The sequence below is a fragment of the Dryas octopetala genome, chromosome 9, assembly GCF_963921425.1.
Source record: "Dryas octopetala chromosome 9, drDryOcto1.1, whole genome shotgun sequence".
NCBI lineage: Eukaryota > Viridiplantae > Streptophyta > Magnoliopsida > Rosales > Rosaceae > Dryas > Dryas octopetala.
The window spans coordinates 7,026,204-7,047,636 of NC_141374.1; the positions used below are offsets into that span (position 1 = coordinate 7,026,204).

The 21,433-nt window shown below is 38.0% G+C and overlaps 4 protein-coding genes and 1 non-coding gene across 5 annotated transcripts; 3 read left to right on the plus strand and 2 right to left on the minus strand.

Moving 5' to 3' along the window:
- Positions 1–6,195: 6,195 nt before the first annotated feature.
- LOC147273518 (uncharacterized) lies at positions 6,196–7,527 on the minus strand. Its single transcript, XM_086228232.1, has 3 exons — positions 7,489–7,527; positions 6,941–7,039; positions 6,196–6,813 (listed from the first exon to the last, which is right to left on the minus strand). The coding sequence occupies exons 1-3, from the start codon at positions 7,525–7,527 to the stop codon at positions 6,196–6,198; spliced, it is 756 nt and encodes a 251-aa protein (XP_086084358.1).
- Positions 7,528–8,325: 798 nt separating this feature from the next.
- Positions 8,326–14,287, minus strand: LOC147273519 (Transducin/WD40 repeat-like superfamily protein). Its single transcript, XM_086255910.1, has 18 exons — positions 14,128–14,287; positions 13,551–13,814; positions 13,019–13,114; positions 12,673–12,789; positions 12,424–12,578; positions 12,060–12,177; positions 11,799–11,900; positions 11,342–11,513; positions 11,112–11,220; positions 10,911–11,013; positions 10,604–10,754; positions 10,383–10,515; positions 10,178–10,284; positions 10,021–10,091; positions 9,827–9,887; positions 9,176–9,406; positions 8,949–9,033; positions 8,326–8,841 (listed from the first exon to the last, which is right to left on the minus strand). The coding sequence occupies exons 2-18, from the start codon at positions 13,785–13,787 to the stop codon at positions 8,577–8,579; spliced, it is 2,313 nt and encodes a 770-aa protein (XP_086112036.1). The 5' UTR covers positions 13,788–13,814; positions 14,128–14,287; the 3' UTR covers positions 8,326–8,576.
- Positions 14,288–14,334: 47 nt separating this feature from the next.
- Positions 14,335–17,430, plus strand: ABCI7 (non-intrinsic ABC protein 6). Its single transcript, XM_086255912.1, has 3 exons — positions 14,335–15,276; positions 16,297–16,556; positions 16,884–17,430. The coding sequence occupies exons 1-3, from the start codon at positions 14,389–14,391 to the stop codon at positions 17,203–17,205; spliced, it is 1,470 nt and encodes a 489-aa protein (XP_086112038.1). The 5' UTR covers positions 14,335–14,388; the 3' UTR covers positions 17,206–17,430.
- Positions 17,431–17,962: 532 nt separating this feature from the next.
- On the plus strand, positions 17,963–18,093 carry LOC147273521 (U6atac minor spliceosomal RNA). The gene has a single exon (XR_015119804.1). It is a non-coding gene; the product is annotated as a U6atac minor spliceosomal RNA (small nuclear RNA).
- Positions 18,094–18,127: 34 nt separating this feature from the next.
- On the plus strand, positions 18,128–20,649 carry LOC147273522 (pentatricopeptide (PPR) repeat-containing protein). The gene has a single exon (XM_086255911.1). The coding sequence runs from the start codon at positions 18,280–18,282 to the stop codon at positions 20,431–20,433; it is 2,154 nt and encodes a 717-aa protein (XP_086112037.1). The 5' UTR covers positions 18,128–18,279; the 3' UTR covers positions 20,434–20,649.
- Positions 20,650–21,433: the final 784 nt, after the last annotated feature.

Consider the following 21,433-nt stretch of genomic DNA (forward strand, 5'->3'; position numbering starts at 1 on the left):
TCAATACCATATAGAGTTTCTAGCAGATTCAAAATTTCCGCTGTCATTAATATCATCATGTCCAGTGTAGGTGTACTGCGAAAAATAATTACCCTAAGATACTTCTCCAGCGTAACTTTGCATATAATCCCAACATGCCAACCTTATGGATTATAAACCTGTTGTGGTTGAATTTGCCCATAACCATACTCATTTGGAGAGTTTGTCTCTTGTTGTACCTATGAGTTACTATCAGAATCAACTGAGTAAGATAGATGTGATGGGTAGAATATTGGAGGGTTTTGACCATAATTGTAATTATCATTTGTTACTCTCATAAAGCCAAAAATGGTGGATAACCAATCATCTTCTTGTCGTAGGCAAACTCCTACGACTTCTTTGTGAAGTCTCGAAATTTTTTTGAATTATCCCTGAATTTTATTTGTGAGTTGGGAACATTTTTAAATGTTTTCCCATTATTTGAAAAATAAAAGGTTTTGTGATAAATTATAAATTATTATTTTAAATTTGGTTTTATGATAACAAAGTTGATTTTTTGTTATTGGGCTTTTGGTTTCGAGCTTGGATTCGTTGGACAGGTCTCGAACTCACGAGCTCGTAGACGCAAACCGTACATTGATCGGAGCTATAATTTAAAAGTTACGGGCATTCAACGTGAGGAGTAAATAAATTATTGGGTTATTTTGATTATTTCGATTTATTTTGGCGATTAAGGAAAACTTGATGGATATGTATTAAAATTTGAGAGCTGTTATTTGCACACTCCTAATTTTCTTTTTGCACACACTTTTCTCCTACACACCCCTTATTAATTTTTTAAATATAAAATTTTTTTTTAACACACCCCTGTTATGACCAAAATATCTCAATCTCACTAATATGTCTAAATTTCTCCTTACACACCCTCTCAACCCAAACACTACATACCCCCACAAACACATCTATACTATACACCCTCCCTACCACATTGCACACACCTAACCGGTTCTTCACCCATTGCCGACACCTACCTCTGGCTTCATCACCGCCGTCATCGCCGTCGTCAGCACCGCCGTGAACTCCATCAGTGGTCTCATCCAATTTCTTCCACTCATATCCCCACCACAGCCACTAGAAGTGAGTTTTCCCGTAACCTACATTTCTCTTGTTTATTTAAATGTGAATCTAATACTTTTTTATCTAATTTCAATTAGTTAATCCATCCCAATTACCGTTTTCGTCTGTTTGAGATGATTTGTAGGGAGGATTTCGGGTTTTAAAGTGAGCATTTTAGGGGTTTTTTTTTCTGATTTCGCAGCTCGTTCGGCACTGGTCTGCCGAACGAATTCATTTCATTCGGCAGCCAGCTACCGAACGAAATGAATTGGTTCGGCAGTACGCTACCGAACGAATGCAAAATTTCAGATTTTCCTATTTTGGTTCGACAGATGACTGTCAAACAATTCATATTGGTTCGACGACCAACTGCCGAATAATGAATATTAGTTCAGTGGTTACCTGCTGAACGAAATGAATTGGTTCGACAGCCATCTGCCGAACAGTTGCCACTTGGTTCGACAGCCAACTGCCGAACCACCTGTGTTGATTTTTTTTTTTTTAAGCTTTTGAAAAATCATATATTTGCTAAAACAATTTTCAATTTCTTGTTTGAAAATATAGGATGGACAGAAGAAGAGTCAGACGTGGTGCATCTTCATCCAGAGGGGAAGTCCCCGATGTTGCCGATGATGTGCACAGAACACGACCCACAGCCTCTGGGCGAAGAAGGCTAGTACAAGCACGAGCTAGTCGTGAGGCAGATCCTGAACAAGCTGAGGTTCCCGTTGAGGATTACAATGAGGATAATCACAACGAACTTGCTGAGCCTTTCCCGGGAGGTCCCATTGACACGTCCCTGTTGAGAAGTTATGGAACTCACGTAGCTGTTGACATTTGGAATAACGAGGTATGATCTTTAACAGTTGGTATTATATGCTTGTGTAACTTGCAGTAATAATGAGTGAATTTCTTTGGTTATGTTTGAATTAGGAACAGGAGCCTTTTAGGTGCATGTCCAAAACCACCAAGCTTCGTGAGTGGAAGTTGTGGGCTAGAACAGATAATGACCGGTTGAAGGGATATGTCATTAATTATGGGTTGACATCACTGGTGCAGTGTTCTTACCGTACAGTTGATAAAGTGTTGGTGTCCGCTTTTGTTGAGAGGTGGCATCCGGAGACTAATACATTCCACCTGCCTTTTGGTGAGATGACCATCACACTAGATGATGTAGCCAACATTTTAGGCATTCTGGTTGGTGGTGCACCAGTGGCTACACTTGTCGAGGATAAAATTGATTCTGAATATCTACTAACTGCATATTTAGGAGTTAGTAGGGATCAGGTATCAGAGCAGTTGATGGACTTTGGTGGTGAGTATGTACGATTAAAGTGGTTACGTATGTGCTTTAATGATGTCACTGATGCCGACTCTGAGCATGAAATTCAATGTGCAGCTCGGGTGTATCTGTTGTATTTATTGGGTTGTACCCTGTTTGTAGATAAGACTGGCACAAGGGTACAAGTCCAATATCTCAGACTGCTCACTGATCTAGATATCGTTAGCCATTATGCATGGGGCGCTGGATGCCTATCATGGTTGTTTAGGCAGTTTGGATTTGCCTCTCGAGCTGGTGTCAAGCAAATCGGCGGATATATGATACTGATAGAAGCTTGGGTGTATGAGCACATGCACACCATTTTCGGTCCATCGTACGATATGAATTATTCTGAGAATTCACCTCGTGCACTCCGCTGGACTCCAAGGCGGGATGGTGGCAGTGATCTTGAAGCAGTGCAAAGAATACATCAACGACTTGATGTTTTGTCGGTTGACGAGGTATATTTGTAATTTAGAATTCTTTTTATAAATTTAGGATTATATTATTATGTTAATGTTTTCAACTATATAATGTTATTGTTTTTTTTTTTTTCAGGTTATTTGGGAACCATACAAATCCCAAAGACAAGCACACACATTGCTAGCTATAGCATTCTTCACAGGAATGATAAGGTGTTTTGATGTTGTTAACCCTTATTGTCCCGAGAGAGTACTTAGGCAGTTTGGGAGGGTACAGATGATCCCCCTGCACCACGTGCGGTTTTTCAGGGGGTTCGAGGTTCGAATGCGCACTCGTACAGACCTATGTATAATTATTTAGTTGGTATGTGGGAGGCATGGGGGAATCACGTATTGTCTGAGGAAGCGCGCAGTATACTGGTGAGGCGGCCATCAGATACTGTGAGAGGGTACATCGATTGGTTCACCTCTATATCACATCCAATCGTCCACAACCTTACTCGTAGAGGTGCATTTGACCCACACGCCACATCGGATATTGCATACTATCGGGTACGTAAATTTACATAATAAATTTTCTCATTTTCCGACTGCATCTGCTAATGTTCGTATATTTTGGCTTTTAGGAGCGCGAGGCTCGTATGTTACGGATTACCCAGCCGATTATTGACATGGGCGAAGAAGTTGCTATCACATGTCCTACTAACCTCTATCAGTCGGTTCAGAGTTTGCAACATATTTTACAGGGGACGCACTTGCAGGACACTATGACATACCAACGAGGTTCGAGACGGCGTCCCCGCCAATGATTATGCGTTGATATTTTTGTAGTTTGTGTAACTAGATAAGGTTTTATTTATGTCAAATACTATGGTTAATTTATATAATTGAACTACCTCATTATTTTTGTGAAATACTTAGGTTCATGCAAAAAAAATATCCAAATATACAAAAATGAATATACTTGCCATGATAAATCCACATACTTATATATATTTAAATAATACAATAATCTCATCATAAGTCAATATAAATGCATCAAGTCCAGAACATAATCAATCACTATCAAGAGACACAGGTTCTTGTGTGGATGGATCACTATGGCACACAAGTTCTTAGAATTGCTCAAGGCGATGTTGGTCTCTAGTATACCACATTTTTGCGCTTTCGGTGGCATACAAGGTTCACACGGTAGGAATATGTGGCATGTGGTGATCCGGTACTAAGTGTACCTATAAAATAGCATTACACATGAGTCTTAAAGATAATTTAAATATCCAATAAAACACACCATATAGTTCAATGTGTACCTGTACGAAATGAACGTCATTGACAAAACCGATACAAATCTCACGAATCTCGGATATCTTTAGTATATCTGGGTGTACGCTAAATGGTAGACATATTAAGCATAACGACCTAGATACATGTGTCACCACTACACCATAGCATGTCGCGATAACATATCTTATCTCCGGCATGTCCATCCAATAATCCTTTGGTGCAAGAAGAGGTTCTTCAAAATACTCAATTGAATACTTTAGCTCAGCAACTCGAGATCGACCAAATATGGACTCATATAGGATGGACAATGACCGTAACAAGTGGAATAAATCTATGCGCACTTTCCACCACGCATCTTCACCCAACCCCAAAGCCAAAGCTACGACTCTATAGCCACAATGACCGTCGGATTTCACATCAGTGGCACCGGTAATGAATGGCCTAATGCTAGCTTTGAATTGCTGTATATACCGGTGGGTCGGAACAGATGACGTGAGTGATGTCTTATATGCCTATATAAAAATATAAATAAATTCGATTATGCAATAAGTATTACTAAAATAAAGTAGGATCATCCGAATGAATTATATACCTTCAATTTGGATACTCTTGCCTTTGGCATCTTTTTTGGCGAATTGGTGCCAACTGTACATATTGTAGGTGATGGTGAGTGACTACCTTGACCCGAAAGTGCATACTCAAAGGCAGATGGCAAACGGCGGGTAGAATTTTCGGCTTTACTAGGGCGCCCTTAGTCTTTACCTTCGCACGCGGTTCTTTTAGCCCCGTTATCTCTAGATTCATAAGCTCTTCTATTTTCAAACTTATCATCCTCTTAGTGTCCTCATTCTGTCCTTCCATCCATATTGCTAGTCTATCAAGTGTTGACTGAACCGGTGGATTTGACACTTTGACTTGTGGTTCGTGAAGCATATCCAACTTTCTCCAACAGGGATGCACTGAATCAAGTGGAATATGCATCTTACGTCGCATATACGACAAAATCTCATGTGCACATGGCAAACAATGTGTATGGTGAATAGTGCAATCACACGGTAATGTTCCGGTCGGATTCGAATCGGCCCTATAAAAAAAAAAGAATTATATTAGTCAGTAAGCATCACATTAATGAAGTGTTCAAGGTAGTAATTATAGTTGAATTAGTATCCAAATTACCGGCCAATCTCACAAGCAATTATAGTCAATGCCGCCATAGACACATAACCAATCAAATCCTTCAATTATGGCTGTCTCATTTTAACTTGGACAAACGTTCGACTCTTCTCAAATGATGCCTTAATGTGTGTATGCTGCAATACTAACAATGAGTGTATATGTGCCCAAGAGGTATCAAAGGGAAGCTGGCTAGAGCCAAGTTCCTTTTTAGCTTCGCGTGAGCACTTTTCGCCCTATTAATATAGTCAAGTTAGTTTATATGCAACACAATATAATAATTAACCAGTAATGCCAAATATGTGAAAGTGTTTACCTATTGGAAGTTGTATTACCAAAATGCATATATGTGTCTGTCCATACAGCCACAAACTTCTCCTTGAAATGTATCAACCAAGTGTCCTTCAAATAGTCAATAACTCCAGGAACCCAACCGAACTTAGATTCAATCTGCTGTAAGTCTCTTAAATATACATCTTCTGACGTTGAATTTACCAAGGAATACCATGAACTATAAAACTTATCTCAATCATCCTTGGTTCCAAACTTTTTCTTGCAATTTGCCATCACATTTTTGCTAATGTGTCATCTACACAATAAATGTCTAGCAGTAAGAAAAACTGTAGAGATTGCACTCATGAGTACTAGATCTCGATCTGTGACAATCACACCAGAAAGACAATCATCGCTGAGTAACGACCTCAATCTAGTCAAAGCCCAAATGTAATTGTCTTCCTTCTCATAACTAATGTAAGCAAATGCAACTGAGAAAGTCATGTTTGTGGATGTGACCCCAACAATCTCAAAGAGTAGCAGACGATACCTATTAGTCTTATACATACAATCCATGATCAATACATGTGGAAATGCACGAAAGAGATCAACACAACCGGGGTGGCTTCAAAACAAATCAGTCACAATATCATCACCACCAGAACATCTATGCCACTCAAAGTATTTGTGTTCAGATAACTTACTTAGCAAACACTGCATTTCAGTTTTTCCAGCCTTCTCTTTCACCCTATTGCGGTGTCTGACATTATATATTGTTTTGATTGTTGTTGTATTCGAATAATCTCTTTCCTTTAAGATGGTCAAAATCTGCTTCGGTTTCACTAAACTCTTAGACATATCCACCAATAAAGAACTCTCTGTTTCAGATAATCTCCCCACAAATGAATGTCCTTCACCAGTAACTAAAACTCTATGGTTATGCACTCCACATACCACACTTAGCATCCATTCATCCTCATTACCAGTTTGCACACTCTTTAATGAGAAGGGGCATTCACATCTTTTTGTAGTAGAGTTCCTACCATCCTTAGGACGTTTTACTATACAACTATCGACATCATACTTGGATGACCTATGGCGACCACTTCGTTCGCAACCAAGGAACACTCTAGCTTTCTTCTTCCTCACCCCTGTTGTATTAGACCTCATAATGACAATGACTATGTTGTTCGTCCTTCCTTGTGCACGTGCCCAGTTAACCAATGCATCCCTCGAATGAAATATCTACACATATATAATTTACATTATTCACATTTCAACTACATTTACAACATATATTTCCCAAATAACAAATTCATAGCTCGTTTGTTGTGAATTCATTACTATAGTCACGTGAGTATTCGATCAAAACCTTGGCCTCGACCTCAACCTCGACCCCGACCCCAATGTAGTCCTCAACCTTGCTGTTTCGAGTAGAAGCACCACCATATTGCTCATATTGTTCATCATCCTACACATAAAACATGAAAATAATGTTAAAACAATACGTTCGGTAAAAGGTTATTGAACGAAATGAATCTGTTCGGTAGAAGGTTACCGAACGAAATGGTACTGTTCAGTGGTAATTTGCCGAACCAATAACCTTCGTTCGACAGTTGACTACCAAACAATATCGATTTTACGTAAAGAAAATACTTATTCGACAGATGTCTTCCGAACATATGTAAAACTTTCGGTAGATTGCTGTCGAAATTTATAAGTTCATTCGGCGAACAGTCACCGATTGGATTTTTTAAAATTTTTTTGTAATTTTCATTCGGCAGGTAACCACCGAATATATTAGTTGTGTTCGGTACCCATCTGTCGAACAATTGAGAAACGTTCAGTACTGGTTCGCCGAACGAATCGCGAACAGTAAATGAAAAACACAAAAAGAAACACAAAAAATTACGATCATACCTCGTCTGAAGGCGAATAAGGGACAAGTGAAAGCTCCATTCATGAAAACTAATATGTATTTCTACAATATTATTCCCTATATGTGACCAAGAGAGAAAACTTAGGGTTTAATGGAGGAAAGATGAAGAAATGAGATTATGAGAGGAGGGGGTGTGCAATGAGAGTTTTAGGATTATTTTGGCTGAGGTTTAAGAGTGTTGGATGGAATGTGTAAAAGTGTTGGGTTGAGCGTGTAAGGAGAATTTTTTTTTTTTTTTCAAATAATAAAGGTTGTCCTTTTTGATTATTTCTCTTTGTATCAATTAAGTAATTTCACAAATTAGATTGTTAGGAGTATGCAAATAACAGCTCTCTAAAATTTTCATACCCCAACAAACAAAATTTTACTTTTTGCTTCCACAACCTCAGGCCCAGAAAAACAACATATATTAAAAATTTAAATAAAGAGTACGAAGTTGGTGCCACCAACCTAAATCAAAAGGGTCGAATTTTTAAGGGCCCGTTTGGTATCCTACTCAAATTTTTTTTAAAAAAATTAAGATTTTTTTTTTAAATGTGAGTTTTCAAAATCAATTTTTAAAATTTGAAAACGTGTTTGGTATGAAATTTGAAAACAATTTTTAAATTTAAAAAATGATGACATCTAAGAAAAAAGGAAGTGTAAAAAAAAATGAAAAAAACAATATTTTATCATTTTTAAAAAGAGGCATGTTTTTGAATTTTTTTTCTAAAAACTGTTTTTAAAAATGGTCTATCAAACACGTTTTCTTGACTAAAACTTGCTTTTTTGTTTTTGAAAACAAAAAATAGTTTTTAAATAGAATACCAAACAGGCCCTAAATTAAACTCTGAATGAGTGGTTTTGTTGTTTCATAAATTGGTAATTTAAACAACTCTAGGTAAATATCAGCCGTATCAATCTGTAAAATTTGATTGAACCATTTCAGTATTACACATGACATACAAACATTCAACTAACAGAATATGTTTAGAGCACATATCAAAATTCAGACCCGATTACTGAAATGAGATCCATAATCGAGTAGCAAGACCTACGTAGGAAAGGCGGTTTGACCTTTCTTTTCTTCTCAATGGCAAAAAAGTCTGATGACCGAGTCAGCACCAGCAGTGAATAACCAGGGCTGTCGAGGATGGAATTTACAGTCCATTACACCTCTCCCATTTGAACTTTTATGACCACGGAGTATTTCCAATGGAACGATGAGAGGGTTCTGGTTAAGATCTGAATAAACCATTCCATGAAAAACATATGCAGTGCAGTCATCAGAGCTTGTTGCAAACAGGGGATACGAACGATGGAAAGACACATTGTTGATGTCCTTTTGATGCAACCTGATAGGTTTTCAAAATGTCAGAGAAAAAATATATATACCCAAAAGAACTACTATGATCGGGCAAATGGAATTTGATGTGTTGTTTCCAAAACAAATGTGACATACTGGAGAGTTTTGTAAGGTTTAGATGAAAGGTCCATGTCGAACCAACATAATTTCCCTTCTCTGCTCCCCACAATTATATGATCACCTGCATTAACAGTACACCTCAGGTAAATCAGAGTACAATTGATGCACAACTGTCACAAGGGAATAAAGAACGGACTCGATCAATTCAGTTGTATATAGTGTATTGAAATAGAGAAAATTAATGAATGAAAATCAAAAACTACCAGATGGATGAACTGCGATAGAGGAGACTTCACGTAGTCCTGTCTCAAGCTTTCTGATGAGCTTTCCATCCTTCACCAGATCGTAAACACGAATAACCTTCTTTGTGGAAATGAAGAAGAAGGAGCGAGTAGGATGGAAAACTGAAGTAACTGCAAGCCCATGCAATTTGAACGAAAGTATCTGGGTGAACTTCTTAGAGAGCTTGTGTATATAAATTGATTTTGATTCGCGTAAGACTAGGTCAAGGAAATTCAGGGAGATGATGACAATAACTTTATTTGCATACAACAAATATAAACCTCATTTCCCTTACAACATATGTCTACCAAATAGAAACACATATTCCCAAACCCATCTTAATACAACTTACGGTAGCATATAATATAGACTTTTTCCTTGTTAGTGTTTACAGTCACTTGTGATCTTACCTCAGACCCAAGTTGAACTCTACACTCAATTCATACACCTGAATCACTCTCACAGCAGCCTTTAAAGATATTGCCTTCATTCTTGAGGAACTTTCTTTTTCAGGGGGAGGAGGTTATGGTTGTGGGGTATAGATATGATATACTGAGAGAGAGAGAGAGAGAGAGAGAGAGAGAGAGAGAGAGAGAATCATCTATGATATACTGACACTGCAAAAAGGATATCTGCTGGCACCACTGTTGAAAGGTAGTCTCCTTTACGATGCCATTCTACTGAAGACACAGACTACAAGATACAAGAGCCCAACAAAGTAAGCAGTTAAAATTCTTCGTAGAAAGATCTTATTTCCAATCTTGACTTTGGTTTAAGAAACAAACTTAAACCACAAATAAATTGGAGAAGGGAAAGGCCAAAGTACCTTGAAATGCCTTAACCTGATTCCCTCATGTTTATCATCTTGAAGCCAGCTTACAATGGACGCTGTTTTTCCTATGTAAGAAAAAAAATGTCCTGCAAGGGTTAGACGCCATTCATTTGATATATGATATTGAAATCTATAACAATCTCACACTGACCAGAGTCATCTGGTGTTGTAGGCGTTTCAACACAGAGAAGTTCTTTACTCCTTTTCTGTACTTCTTCATTCCCAAAACCAGTGTTCAAAAGAAGTACATCTTGTCCCCTAAAAAAATGCTAATGGTTAATTTACAGTCAAGTAACAGTATCCCCAGTGAAACAACTGTACAGGAAAAATACATCCAAAAATAAATGCAGCCTTACACAGAGACAGCCAGTATAGAATGCTCAGGATTAGGATTCCAAGCTACATATTTGACAGCTTCACCAACCTCCCAGAGCTTGAGACATCTGCCAGTTTCAACCTCCCAAATGCGCACAGTTCCATCCAACGAACCTGAACAAACCACAACAGATGATGAGACCTACATCCAATTTAATTTACCTGGATGAATGCAACACAGAATTAAGAATGACATCCACACCTGATGCAATCCACTGCCCTGAAGCTTCTACAGAAACTGATGTAACTGCATCCTTGTGACCTCTATACTCAAGATAACATGCTACAGGGTAAGGCTTGAGATCCTTTCGGCTTGGTAGCTTGGGCTTCAGAGATTCAGGATCAATATTAATCTGGAACATAAAAAGACATACTTTAAATAATATGATCATCCTTGCCTTCATATGATTAGAAGTAGATTGTATAAATTGAAAGATCTTGCAAAGCCATCAAAACCTAATCCAATAAGCACTACTGAATCTTTTTCTCAATCTGGATTTCTCACTTACACGCTTTTTCCGAACTCTGGGGCACAAATATAGATCCAAACATCTTTCGAAGCATTCCTTAACAGCATTTTCATATGCAGGGATGCTTCTCATAAATGAAAACCTAACCAATATGATAATGGTCTGCATGTTAGATGCTGAATTATCCGAAAGAGTAGCAAATTAACATTAGTTTAAATTGCAGGTCACATTGAACATTACCTTTTAGGTATAAACTTAGGGCGGTCTTCCTCATACATTAACTGATAAGAATTGATCTCTTCTTGTGTCGGAATGAATTCTAAAGAAGGATTGAAGGACTCCTCATGGCCTAAAACCAAACATAAATTTTAGGCCTTCTCTCAAGATACTTCTCACCAGGAAAAGGGGATTGATCTATACCTCCTTTTTTTTTTTTTAACAATCCTCGGAATATGGGTGAAAGTTAGTACCTGGCAATTTTGGCTTCGGTGCTGGAATGTAAGATAAATGGCTATCCTTTTCCATTGACTTAGTGTCATCACCCCACAAAGGATAAACGCTTTCTTTTTCTTCTTCTTCTTCCTCTTTAGTCTTTCTAGGCTTAATTAAACCTTTACGAATTGCCAACTTAATCTTATTAACCTGTAGATTCACAAGAAAAGCAGAGCATGAAACAGGACACAATACTAACTTGCAAAAAAAAAAAATAATAATAATAATAATAATAATAATAATATTTGTCCCACCAAAACCCGGGAAAAACCCGAAAATAGATAAAAAGAAGTGCAGAGCACTTGTTTATTTCAGAAGCTGACAGTGAAAGAAATAAAACTAAGGAAAAAGCAAAAGAAGCAACGCATCCAACAGGAGCAATACATTTTTTTTTCCAAAAAAAGTAACAGGAGCAATACATTAAACATGCCTTACCAGTTTACTTTCAGATTTTGAAGGAATAAATCGTCTCTTGGGTTCAGGTGCATTTGACATCGGATGCTTGGCGTCATCCCATTTAAACCAATCAACATAAGGCTGTACTAGAAACATGGGGAATTTCACTTCGACTTAAAATGAAGATTTTACTTGTAAGAAAGTTCTTTATAAATAACTATATGTTACAGATATATTTTTTTTTATCAACAATGTGAGAATGTCAAATAGATTAGAATTGGATTAGTAGGATATACAGACCGCATATGGATCAAAGTCACCATGCGGTGCCTTTCCTTCTAGCAATCTACTTATAGATTTGAGATCTTCTTTCGTCAGTTCTACTTCCTCATCATTATATTCATCATAGATTTTGCGCCTGAAAAGTAAAAAAAAAAAAAACACACCAGAGTAAAATTTAAACATTTAAAACAAATTGGAAAAAATAAAAGGAACAGAATAAAATAACAGTGGGAAAATATACATAAATATATATATGTATATATTTTCCCAACTAAAAATTAGCATGTAATATACCAAAATTCTCCTCTTAAAATTCCATGTAAAGTAGCAGATACTTTGCATCCCTCAATTGATGGCTATCATATTAGCAATCAAAACGTACCAATTTTTTGAATCATCAGCACTAGCAAGAAAGGATTGCAATTTATCTTCTTTTTCTTTCTTTTTTATCTTTTTTCCTGTAATGTCATAACCGATATGTTTCTCATCACGATACCACTCCAGCGGGACATCACCAATTGTATTTCGAGGAACCACCTATTAGAAACAGAAAAATGAGGGAAAGGCCATTTAAATGCATTCAGGTGACCATACCATAAAAAAAAATTATACCATAAAGAAAACAACAGACCTCATCTTCAGATGAATCACTCTCCTCAACTCCTTCATGAAGTTCAGAACTTTCACTTCCGTCATCATTACCAAGATCATTGGCAAAGCCATCATTGTTGCTTGTTTTGAGAATGCCCTGCCATAGTTATGCTTAACCATATTAACCCACAGTCAAAACAGAAAAACTTCTTAATGCAAGCCAGTGTCATTGTTCTACAAAAGTCATGAAAATTTTATAACACCTGACCTCTAGGCTAGGTGGAGTTTTACAACATTTGAACCAAAAATAACAGATGACATGGCATGGAAAAGTAAGTCACATCTTTTACATCTTTAAACCTTTTTTTTCCCATATTTCTGCCTACCTCATTTTCGGAGGAATCACTCTCTTCATCTTCTGAGTCTGAGTCTCGAATTGATGGATAATCCTCCGAGTCAGATCCTTCACCATCTGACAAATCCTACAATTACAAAAAGCTCACTACTTTATATTCCATGAAAATAAAACATCCCAAAACTAGGAAAAAAAACTTAGGTAGTTCCTTATGTTAGATTTATTAGGTCTATTGAAAAAATTTACATTTGAAATTGGCATCAACAATCTTAACCTATTATCTAGCATATCTTAAATTTTAAATCTAATAAAATTCAACTTGTTTAAATAAGTTTTAATATTTTGGTCCAAATGCTCACCTATACCCTAAACCCTTTCTCTAAATGTCATTTGGCCATCGATAAAAACCATTGTAAATAAATGTTAACTAAACCAAAAAAAAAAAAAAACAGAGGAATGTCTGGTTCTCTGCTGTAGAGGAGCTTCCCAGAAAATGGGAAACAAAAATAAAGTAAGCTCAAGAGTTGGCACTTGTGCAAGTAAGGCTCAAAGCCAGAAAATACCTCAAGATTTGATGGTCTCCACTCAGGTTCAGCTTCAGAATCATAAACAGAGTCAGAGTCTGCTTCCTCTTGTTGTTGTTGTTTAGTGTCTGGAATCTTCTTCATCTTCTGCTTTTCCTTTGCCTTTTTCACTGAGTCTGCTTCCGCTTGTTGTTGTTGTTTAGTGTCTGGAATCTTCTTCATCTTCTGCTCTTTCACTAAGTCTACTGGATGAGAGCTCTTCTTCTTCCCCTTCATTCTTTCTCTTCTGTTTATGTGCAGACTCTGCAGAATAAGAGTGAGCAAGGAGTATTAGGGTTTTAGGATTTTTTTTCACAGAGGGTTGGGACTGCATTGAAAAACTGTTCAGCGAAAAATAAATAAAATAAACTCAAAGCAAACCTTCGTTTCTAATAGTAATATCTAGCTGAAATGCTCAGTTGACAAAACCTTGCTCTATCAAGCAGTATTGTTCAGCAATTAAAAGATGACAACAAAAGTTCAAAATCCCAGAAAACATGTGAATATTGCAGAACGCAGCTGAAACTACTTGTTAGGAAAATTAAAAAAGCCTCAGTCAACTTGAACCAGAACTCACCTAAGAAGAAGAAGACTGGCAGTGAAAGCTGCAGTGAAAGTGCAGTGCAGGTGGAGGAAGGCAGCTTACCAAGGCCGGCGCCCAGAGCGAGAGAGAGAGAGAGAGGGAGAGGAAGAGAGAGGCGGAGGCTATGTAAGGGTTTTGAATGGGGCCCACAGGTTTTTTAGTTTAGGGTTTTCTTTCTTTTTAATCAAAACTGTGCGGTTTCATGGCTTAATAGAAAGGTTGAACCTTTTTAATAGAATTCACAACCCACTATCCATGGCTGCCATAGCATTCACACCCCACCTTCAAAGACCTCCGGTACCCTTATTTTCCACACCTAAAACCCCTAAAAACAAACCCAGAGTTTCAATTCAACCTTCCCCAACTTCACAGCTCGCCTTCTCAGACCCCTTTGTTCTCCAACTAGCTGAAGCTCTTGAAGACTCACTACCCTCATTATCATCATCATCTTCTTCTTCTTCTTCTTATTCTTTACCTCTCCAGAAGCTCAGAGACTCTTCCTCTGAAACCCTCCTATCAACCCCATGGCCTTCCCGCAAAGACGAGCCCTTTCGCTTCACAGACACCTCCTTCATCAAGAGCTCCCAAATCCAACCAACCTCTCGCCCACCAAGCTTTTCAAGCATGTTGGAAGATACCATTTTCCCCAATTTGGTTATAGTTGATGGGTTTGTCGTAAATTCGTCGAATTTGAGCGAATTGCCAAATGGGGTTTATGTGGGTAACTTGCTGGAGCTCTCAGAAGAGTCTATAATGAAAAGGGTGTCTAAGTTTGTGCCTAGTAGTTCTCAGGGAGACTTGTTTTGGTCCATTAATGGAATTGGAGCTCCGGATTTAACCGTCATCTATGTTCCGTCCGGGTGCCGGGTGGAGAATCCTATATATTTGCGGTACTTGGCGAATGAGGGCGGCGACATAGGGTCAAATAAACTGCCGCTATCGAATCCGAGGGTGTTCGTGATGGTGGAGAATGGAGGAGAGATTAGTATAATTGAGGAGTTCTTGGGCGGGGATGGGAATAAGTGTTATTGGACTAATTCTGTTTTGGAGGTGGTGGTTGGAGAAGGAGGAAAAGTTAGACATTCTTATGTTCAGAATCAATCAATGAATGCTGCCCATATCAAGTGGACTTCGGTCCGCCAGGTTACTTCTTGATCTCTCTCTTTGCTTCTTTGTGTTACTTGTTTAATTTCATGGGTTGTTTGTTGACTCTGTATCTGATGCTTGGAAATGGTACAATTTGGAGGAGATATTAGAAAAGAGAATTAGGTTCTGTTTGTTGTTAGTACTTATTAGCTTACATATGGAACATTAAGCAAGAAACGAATCATTTCTGAATGTAGATTTGCCTATAATTTAGTTGGTTTTATTTATTTATCTGGTCAATGTATGATTTATAAGCTACTAGTTGACAGGAAGGAAATGGCTATTTTAAGTTTTGAGGACCTTACTTTTGTGTTTTCTGCTTGGATTATCTTCTTGGAGATCTATGGTTTATGCGCAAGCACAAAGAAGGAGAATTACTAAAGTAGTAAAGCAGCTTCTTTTTACCTATTCAAGCATGATACCGTGAAAACCAGTTATTCCCACTTTCAGAAAATATGCAAGCACATCGTGTTTCAGTTTTGAAATGGATAGCATGCCCTGCTAGTTTCAAATTATTTTTTGCTTGAAATGCATAGCCATCTTCTTGTGTTGAAAAATATTCTTATTTGGAATTGAAATTGGAAATATATGCACAAGGAGCGCTGTTAAAAATGAGAATAGTTCCAATATGGAATATGGTTTATCAATTAAATCTGTATCTTTAAACTGCAGAGAAAGACAATCCTTTCATCAAAGTTGTTGATACTGGTTTTCTGTGGAATTTACATATAATGGTAAAGATTAAGTTGCTCTGTATCATGACCAACAGTAAGGGCCGTAAGGCTGAGTAGATAAATTGTCTGCTAAGCTCTACATGCTGTAAGGTTTATGAGTACCATTTGTTTCAATATGTTGTTTAATAGGAGGTGACTTGAGAATGAATTCTTAACCTTTGTCACTGCCCACGGCCCCATGCTAATGTTACTTCCGTGCCAATTGTTCCTTTTTTAAACTTTTGTCCTTGTATGTATCATGTAGATCCATCTGCAGAAAAATTTATGAAGTTGATTTTTACAGGAAGCAACTAGTACATATGAGCTTGTAGAGGTTAGCACTGGTGGAAAATTGAGCAGGCATAATCTCCATGTTCAGCAACTGGGACCAGAGACAATCACTGAGTTATCAACACTGCACTTGTCTGTCGGTGATCAAACACAAGATCTACATAGTAGTGTAGTCCTGGACCATCCACGGGGTTACTCCCGACAACTTCATAAGTGCATTGTGTCTCATTCTCTAGGACAAGCCGTATTTGATGGGAACATAAAGGTCAACAGGTAATTCTCTTTCATTTGATTCCATGGTTATTGTGGACTTGTTATTAACTTCGCCTCACATCACTTTGTGCCCATTTCCTGACTTTTTACTTCTTGGAGATTCTCAGCTTACATATTTATGTAGTTCTTTACCAATGAAATTAGATGCTTGTAATGTAGTGCAACTAAAACCATGCAATTTGATGGGTCTCCTTTTAATAAAGTTGCTGCCTAGATGATAGCTTTTCTAAATGCAACCTCAACTTGTATCATTGTCCAGATTCTTCACATTTTCTGCTCACTTATACAGTGTATGCCCTTTACGAAATCCGTACTTATATTTTGCAGATATGCACAGCAGACAGACGGTGGACAACTAACAAGAACTCTTCTTCTTGCACCTCGTGCAACTGTAAATCTCAAACCAAATCTTCAAATTATTGCTGATGATGTCAAGTGTTCTCATGGAGCTGCAATAAGCGACCTTGAAGAAAGCCAACTCTTCTATTTCCAGGCACGTGGCATCAACTTAGAGGCAGCCAGAAAGGCTCTCCTCTTTTCCTTTGGTGCAGAGGTGATCCAAGGATTACCTTATGCTTGGATAAAGAAGAAGGTAGAAAGTCAAATTAAAGAATTGTTGTTGGAGCCTGCTACTAAAGAATCCTCATAATGGGATACAATAGCATTGATCATTGGTTACGGGAATTGTAATTGTCATTGAGAATCAAACAAATTTTGGTCCTGTCTGAATTGTTGAATGCTTGATGCTCCATGTGATTCCCAAGCAAACAGAGAAGTGGAAAGAAACAGTATTTGTGTGGATGTTTAATACTATTCATTCTAATAAAACATGAATAAAATCTATTATTCCAGGGTTGCACCTTAAGGCCCGTTTTATTGTTGGGAAATGGAACTCTTACTTGGGCTGTGTTTGTTTTGCTGGAAAAAGTGGGAAAGAAGTAAATAGGAAAATAGGAAACTCAATTTTTTTGGTGCTTGTTACCTGTATAATTTTATTTTCTTTACCGATCAAAAAAAAAAAATCTTTTTTACTTTCATTAAAAGATAGGAATGCAAAGCAGCTATATCAGAATTTTAAATGTAATATTTGAAAGCAATCAAGGGGGCTCTCTCTCCAGCCAATATATAGCCTCATGCAAACTAAGAGCATGTCTATCAAGTTCATTAGTTTACACATGTAAAATTTTAGCCATGAAGCCAAAATCCAAAGTGCACCGCATAGAAATTAGACACAGGGTCATCATAATTTAATGGCCAAATAGGCAAATATGTATACTTTTCATAAAATTTCAAATAAAGGGAGCCCAAACCAACCAACCTTTGTATTTGAAATGCACTCTAATCCCACATCGGAAACATTATAAAACTATTGAGCCTTTATAGACTGCAGTCTTGCTTCCCTGTACGTGTTCGTAGAAAGGAGAGATGGTTGGCATCTCCCCTGACAGGGACGGGAACAGCTTTCGAGCTTACCTGTTACCGACGCATCCGGTTAAGGCTACCCGCCCTCGTGGTGGATCTATAACCCAATTTTTTGGCCTTTTTGTTTTTTTTTATCCATTTCCCAAATAATTCAACCTTTATTTTCTGATTCAATTTTAGGGTTCTGTGCACATTGTGGTTTTGATTTTTAGATAAGGTAACCAAAATTATCCAGAACAGAAGTACTAAAGTATAGGTTTGCTCTAGTGTTGAACCAGAAGAGACACCCTCTCTCTCTCTCATGGCTACTACTAGTGCTCTGTCTTCAGCTCTAGATGTCCATTTTACTGTGAATTCCTCAGAGACAAAGAGACCCATCTTCTTCACTTCACCCCTTAGGCAAATCCAAACCAAAAGATTCACCCTTTCTTGCAGGTCCACCAAGTCTCCTCCAAAATCTCCACCAGATTTATCAGAACCCAAAACCCCATCTTTGTCTGAGCAACTCAAGCCTTTAACCACAACCACTTTGTCTGAGCCTCCTCCCAAGGACAATGACCAAACCCAGTTGATATCTAAGCCCAAGTCCATTTGGGTCAACCCCGCCAAGCCCAAACGCTCTGTGCTCTCTTTGCAAAGGCAGAAGCGGTCTCTTTACTCGTACAATCCTCAGGTGAGGGATCTCAGGGTCTTTGCTCAGAAACTCAATGCTTGTGATGCCACTAAAGCTTCTTTCTTGGCTGCTCTTGAAGAAATCCCACACCCACCCACTAGAGAAAATGCGCTTTTGATACTCAATAGCTTGAAGCCATGGCAGAAAACCCACATGTTCTTCAATTGGGTCAAGACCCAGAATTTGTTTCCCATGGAAACCATATTCTACAATGTCACAATGAAGTCTTTGAGGTTTGGGAGGCAGTTTCAACTCATTGAACAGCTTGCCAATGAGATGATAAACAATGAGATTGAGCTTGATAATATTACTTACTCCACTATAATTACTTGTGCCAAGAGGTCCAATCTTTTTGATAAGGCAGTGGAGTGGTTTGAGAGGATGTACAAGACTGGTTTAATGCCTGATGAGGTGACTTACTCTGCTATTTTAGATGTTTATGCCAAATTGGGAAAGGTTGAAGAGGTGCTTAGTTTATATGAGAGAGGGAGAGCTAGTGGGTGGACACCTGACCCCATTGCATTTTCTGTATTGGGTAAGATGTTTGGTGAGGCTGGGGACTATGATGGCATTAGGTATGTCTTGCAAGAAATGACTTCTCTTGGTGTGCAGCCTAATTTGGTTGTGTACAATACATTGTTAGAGGCAATGGGGAAGGCTGGAAAGCCTGGTTTAGCAAGAAGTTTATTCGAAGAAATGGTTGCATCCGGGCTAACCCCAAATGAGAAAACATTAACAGCGCTTGTGAAGATCTATGGCAAGGCGAGGTGGTCTCGAGATGCTTTGCAATTATGGGAGCGAATGAGGTCGAACAAGTGGCCTATGGACTTCATTTTGTACAACACATTGTTGAATATGTGTGCTGACATTGGTTTGGAGGAGGAAGCTAAGAGGCTTTTCGAGGATATGAAGCAGTCGAAGCATTGTAGGCCAGACAGTTGGAGTTACACAGCAATGTTGAACATTTTTGGGAGTGGAGGGAATGTTGAGGAGGCAATGGGGTTGTTTGAAGAAATGTCTGAGTTGGGTGTTGAGCTCAATGTCATGGGGTGCACTTGTTTGATTCAGTGCTTGGGCAAGGCTAGAAGATTTGGTGATATGGTTCGAGTCTTCGAAATCGCGGTTGAAAGAGGGGTTAAACCAGATGATAGGCTTTGTGGGTGCTTACTGTCTGTTGTGTCATTGTGTGAAAAAACTGAGGATGAGGATAAGGTCCTTTCCTGTTTGCAGCTGGCTAACCCAAAGTTGGTTTCCGTTGTCAAAGTGCTGCAAGATAAAAAAGTTACGTTTGATACAATTAAAGATGAATTTAGGGATGTTATTGGTGGCACTGCGGTTGAATCCCGAAGACCCTTCTGTAATTGCTTGATCGATATATGTCGAAACAAAAATAACCATGAGAGAGCTCATGAGCTGCTCTATTTGGGAACCCTATATGGGTTGTATCCAGGTTTGCACAACAAGACTGCAAGAGAGTGGTGTTTGGATGTTAGGTCACTATCCATTGGTGCAGCCCACACTGCACTTGAAGAGTGGATGGGAACTCTCTACAAAATTGTTCAGCGCGAGGAGACGTTGCCGGAGTTGTTTTCAGCTCAAACCGGTACGGGAACTCACAAATTCTCTCAAGGACTGGCCCATTCCTTTGGTTCTCATGTGAAGAAATTGGCTGCACCATTTAGGCAGAGTGAAGAGAAAGCTGGTTGTTTTGTGGCAACTAGGGAGGATTTAGTGTCATGGGTGCAGTCACAGGCTCCATCTGCTGCCATCACTGCTTCTTAAGTGTTGGACCATCAACTGTAATTACAGTGGTCTTTCATCAATGCTAGTTTGTATTGTTTATACTCTGCAAATTGTGAAATGTATTCATTGAATATTTCACAGTAACTTTTTGTATCAGAATAGTTGGAGGCTTGTACTGCCCCAATTTGCACTAGGTGGAAACCCAAATATTTTAAGCATAACTTAGTTCCATATACAACTTTTCAGACTTCATCACGGTTCTTGCAGCTAGCTGCATGCTAGAATTATTTTTGCTTTGCTGACGATAATGCATTTATTCACAACAACGAAATAGGTTCCTTCTTGTAGACCTCATTATTGATCTTCCGGATTGATTGTGCTCAAACTTGTCTTACAATATGCTTTATGCAACTCGCAGGAATAATATTCTTTGCATCTTATAGGGGATTTTGTGGGTATTTCTTGTTGTTAATGTCTGTGGATGGGAGATTCACACATGATGACATGAGACATCTTTCAACAAAATGAAGAGAATATATGGTTAAATTGCTCGATTGAATTATTACAATACATAAATATTTATATTTGTATTAAAAGAAAAAGAAAAAACACAACAATTTCAAATGATTCATTATATATAATTAACTCAGATTCATTTCACCAAGAAAAAAAACTGGGATTCATTTCAATATATTGTATAGAGTTATTTCAAATGCATTATATCCAATTTCTTCAAAATAAAATAAAAAACTAAGTTAGCCTTATTGTCAAAACCCAAATTCTTTGAAATGATTCCATCTAAAGAGACCCTTTTATTAGTCTCAATCATTAGCTTGAACACAATTTTTCTCTTGTTTTTAATTTAGATCAGCCAAACAGTTGAACCCAAAGTTTAAATTAATTTTCATGGTAGGTTTCTTGCTCACTTTAAGTTAGTTGTGCTTACAAGTTACAACTAATAATTTATATAATTTATCTTTTAGTCAAGTGAAAAGAAAAGGCAAGAGAGTCAAGCTGTTGAGAGTAAAGTACCTTTTAG